General features: G+C 38.5%; 1 protein-coding gene across 1 annotated transcript; it reads right to left on the bottom strand.

The window, feature by feature from the left end:
• Window positions 1-260: 260 nt before the first annotated feature.
• LOC144562399 (uncharacterized) lies at window positions 261-4,044 on the bottom strand. The gene is made up of 4 exons (XM_078311616.1): window positions 3,729-4,044; window positions 3,096-3,371; window positions 2,414-2,551; window positions 261-2,127 (listed from the first exon to the last, which is right to left on the bottom strand). The coding sequence occupies exons 1-4, from the start codon at window positions 4,041-4,043 to the stop codon at window positions 553-555; spliced, it is 2,304 nt and encodes a 767-aa protein (XP_078167742.1). The 5' UTR covers window position 4,044; the 3' UTR covers window positions 261-552.
• Between the last annotated feature and the right edge of the window lie 319 nt (window positions 4,045-4,363).

The following is a 4,363-nucleotide window of genomic DNA, read 5'->3' as shown; positions in this document are numbered from 1 at the left end:
ATTGTAGTTGACTATGTTACTGGTGGCCCCACAAGTTTCAATTTTTTAAAAAGAAAAATGAGGAAATAAAGATAGTTATGAGCATGTCATGAAAATATTATAAATTTGTAAAAAATAAACACACAAATCATTTACCATTAATGCCACAACCACAACATACCTTTTTTTTAATATCAATTACTTGCAGAAAAGATCTTCAATTCTGTTGAAAGATCATGAAATTCCTAATTACACAGATAATGTGTTTTGCAACATCCGAATTTCACAGGCAAAAAAATTATAGCACTTTATAGCTATGCTAATCAATTAATACAGAGATCTAATATAGGTTTTCTACAAATTTCACCAGAATATAAGCCGACGTGATCTCAGCCTACTAGAAGTTATAAAATATCTATAAGAGGGATCAAATGGAAGTTGGATAATCAACTTGAAACGTGAGATAGATACATCTTATTACCATTTCAACAAAATAATGATAGAATGCCACAAGCAAGCTAAGAACAAAACAAATACTTTTGGATTATAAAACAAACGTGAGAGCTATTGATCTCATGCACAACAACGATCTTGAAGCAACTTGCAATCCCCCGAGAAAGCATTCTCCTTCAAAATTAAATTTATTCCCCTGACCCAAAGCTCCAAAGTGGACAAATTACCAGCTTTAAAGTGCACCTCGCGGCCATTGAGAGTCAAAACCCGGAAAATGGCCATTTTACCCTCATCCTTGATCCCTTTATTCTTCCAGAAACCTGAACCAGGACCCGCTATTGCCTCCTTACAATGCACATTTCTTCTTCTACCCTTCCCCCAACTTAACACGCCAGATTTCAACATTCGCACAACCCTAGGATGTCCTCTGCCATGCCCATTGTGTGTATACTTAAATAACTCTTCGCCTTGCATGACATGGCCCTTTGCTAAATGATCTAGTAAAATCTCTTCCATAACCTTATTGGACTTGTCCACTTTTCTTGATAAAATTAATGCTGTCTCACCCCTCTCATTCTTAAAATCGCACTTTGCCTTACCGCGAAATAGTAAATACTTGCACATTTCATAATTACCCTCCATTGCAGCACGCATTAGAGGAGAATAACCCTCCTCATCCAACAAATTTGGATCATAACCCATTTTCAGTAACTGAACTAGTGATGCATTGTCACCCTTCTTAGCTGCATAATGAAGTGCGTTAAATGAATCTTGCCCTATTATATTAGCCAAAGCTGCCTGAAGTAAAACCTCTTCAAAGCAATCTCTTGTAGAGGAATCCATTTTCTCAAAAAATGATAAAAGGGGCTTTCCTTCTGTTGTTGTTGCTTTTATATCAGCTCCAGCCATGACTAAAAGTCGAAAACTCTCCACCTGGCTGTATATTGCAGCTTCCATGATGGGTGTTATTCCAAATTTATCTGGCTGGTTTAATTCCTCAGCTGACGAGTGTAGAATGGTTGTCTGAAGTGGACCCGCATGGCCATGCCTCACCATATGGTGCAAAGGCGAGAATACACTAGCATCACTGGAATTTATTTTTCCCCCAAATTCCAATACCCTTGTTATAATATCCATGATAGACGGCAAAAATGCACTTGAATTTGCAACATCAATGGTTGTTTTGCCTTCTGAATTAGTAAGTCCTAGGTCAGCACCTGATGCAAGTAACTCAATAAATGCATCAACCATACCAGCTCTAGCTGAAACCATAAGAGGCGTATCTCCATCAGAGGTTTGCACATTGATATCCGTGCCATGCGAGAGCAGCGACCTCAGTATATCCACATTACCTAGCCTTGAGGCAAGGTGTATAGGGAAAAATTCATGGCTCAGGGTTTTAATTGGGAATTTAGCAGTAGCACCAATCCCAAGGAGGAAAGATACAGCATTAGGATTCTGACAAAGGATGGCATGGGTAAGTAGAGTTCGGCCAAGAAGAGTTGATCCGAGCAAAATAGGGCTTTGTTTTAGGATAAGAGTTAAGATTCGACCAGTTGATTCGAAGTATTCTACAGCACACCATGCAGCATTGTAGGGTTCACCAAGGCAGGCACCTACCCTGACTTCTTCAGCTGTCACTGAGTCCCACGACCATGCCCCTACTTGTACTAATTGCTCCAGATTAGCACCAGCCTGTGTAAAGATTAAAGCCAAACTCCATACTATGTATATTATGAACAAATATGCCAAATGTCATAGAAAAAAAAAAAATTGGGTTCCTTATTAGCCCTTACCTTTCTGTAGAGGTGCCAACATACCTATCTTTTGAGGCTTTTCTGGCAGTGCGAAACAAATTTACACTTTGTAATACAGTTTTACTAATTGTTATTCATTGAACAATACTTCAGCATTCTCAGAGACTCAAACAAAAGAACAGGAATGAAAAACAAACAGAAACAAATGAAAACATTGAAGTTACCTCCAATAAGCATTCAACAGAAGAAATTTGTCGGCTTACAATGGCAGCTACGAGGGGAGTGCAATTCACGTTGACATGCAATGCGGGTTTAACCGATTGCAATAGAACTCTACTCGTACAATTGACATCAATCCCATGCTATTGATAAAAAAAATATATATATATAAATTAGTGTCATATTCTAGCATTTAACACAGCATGTGCTAGGTCTCCTAAGGTATAAGTTGTGTAATACCAGATATCAGAAATACTGGTAGGCTATGCCTGCATGGCTGGACCAACTAGATCTTGCAAAATATGACCTACCCAAAGAGACCAACTGGAACATTCAAACAATAAAAACCGAGGTTCTTTTGTTCTTTTGAAATTCATTGATCATGAGATCTGAACCAAAATCAACCCATGATGCCACAGCCCAAATTGAACAAACAAGAGGGGCAAATTGAACCCCATCTGACCAGAAACTGAAATTGAAGAAACAAGAGGGGCAAAATTATCCAAACCTAAAATTCACCAGACCTAATATGACATCCTAAAAGAATGTCAGATACTAGGAAGCAATGTAAATCATCCCTAAATGAACAGAACCTTCCCAGACCCACTCATTGCCAACTCAGATAACAATAATGACTGGCACAAATGCAAGCAGTGATTAGCTCTTTATAAACACAGTTGAACATACCTCGAGTAGTGCAGTGATTACATCAACAAAACCCCTTGAGCTTGCAATAACAGTTGCATGTGCCAAGGCTGTAGGCCCCACAACCCCTGAGGAGATCAGGAGCCGTACAATCTCAGTCTCGCCTAATGAAGTAGCCTCAACCAAGGCATCTTCACATGCTTCTTGCGATGCTCTACATTCCAAGAGCATTTGAAGGACATTGATGTGACCTTCACGTGCAGCGGCCGTTGTTGCATACCCTTTAAATAGTTTTCTGTTCACATCAACACCAGCTCCCTGATTATTAACAAACAAAAAGTTGTTAATTACATTTATACCCACAACATTTCAATATTCATCATTTTTTATTTCAATTTTCTTGAAATTCTGAAAGTACCATCACAGATTTACAGAAACAACTTTCAAATTGTGTAGTATCACAGAAGGTATAATTAAGGAGTTGTCTTGATCTATGTACCATTTCACTAAGTCTAGTACTGATAGCAGTAGTGCAATTTTATGGATGGTTATGGCCAGACCCGTACCAGTCTAGTACTGATAAGTGATAACAGTTCCTTTTTTTACACGCATGTTACTGGTATAGAAGTTGAGTAAAGCAGGGAAAAAAGTAAAATTGAAAAACAAGATTCGTACCAGTAACCTGATGACAATTTCGTCATGGCCAGAGTGCGCTGCCGCAAAGAGAGCGGTGACCTCTGTCTTGAGGTCGTTCCATAGTGTACGAACGCGTAACGGAGCATCTTGTTTCAAGATGAGCTCAGAAGAGCGTATTCTTAGGCTGACCATACCGAGTCCATTCAAATCCAAGTGAGAAGTAAATTGTATATGAGGAGGAATAGCTGCCAAGTCACCCCTCAGAGCTGCCTTCACTAGACGCTGCAAAGGAGAAGCCTCCTCTTTCTCTTTCTCTTTCTCTTTCTCTTTCTCTTTGGTTGCAGAGTGTGACATTTTGAGGTTTGGAATTCAAGCGATGCGATCTCGTGCTCAAGTTTTGATTTTGGTTTTGGTTATAATCTCAATTAATTTACTTTCTTTTTGATATCTTGGTTTCGATCACTGCTATCTTGGTTTCGAGCACTCCTACGAGAAAGGAGAGGGGTTTATGACTTTATGCTCTTGCGCTTGGGGAATGAGCGGTGCAATTTTTCAAATTAAAAACAATGATTTCATTTTATTTTTTTTATGGTGACATTACTATTTTAAGAACTAAATGCGTAACTAAAAAAACTTTATATTTTATATCAAATGTATTGTTAAGATTTATTTTT

The sequence above is a fragment of the Carex rostrata genome, chromosome 11 (assembly GCF_964058835.1).
Source record: "Carex rostrata chromosome 11, lpCarRost1.2, whole genome shotgun sequence".
In the NCBI taxonomy this organism is placed as follows: Eukaryota; Viridiplantae; Streptophyta; class Magnoliopsida; order Poales; family Cyperaceae; genus Carex; species Carex rostrata.
This window is presented reverse-complemented; position numbering and strand designations above follow the sequence as displayed.

Bases quoted from the DNA above. Each gene is read 5' to 3' on its own strand.
- LOC144562399 (XM_078311616.1), bottom strand. From the start codon at position 4,043: ATGTCACACTCTGCAACCAAAGAGAAAGAGAAAGAGAAAGAGAAAGAG. The intron at 2,552-3,095 runs GTATGTTCAACT...TTTTATCAATAG, and splicing joins TAATCACTGCACTACTCGAG to CATGGGATTGATGTCAATTG. The intron at 2,128-2,413 runs GTAACTTCAATG...ATCTTTACACAG, and splicing joins CTGTTGAATGCTTATTGGAG to GCTGGTGCTAATCTGGAGCA.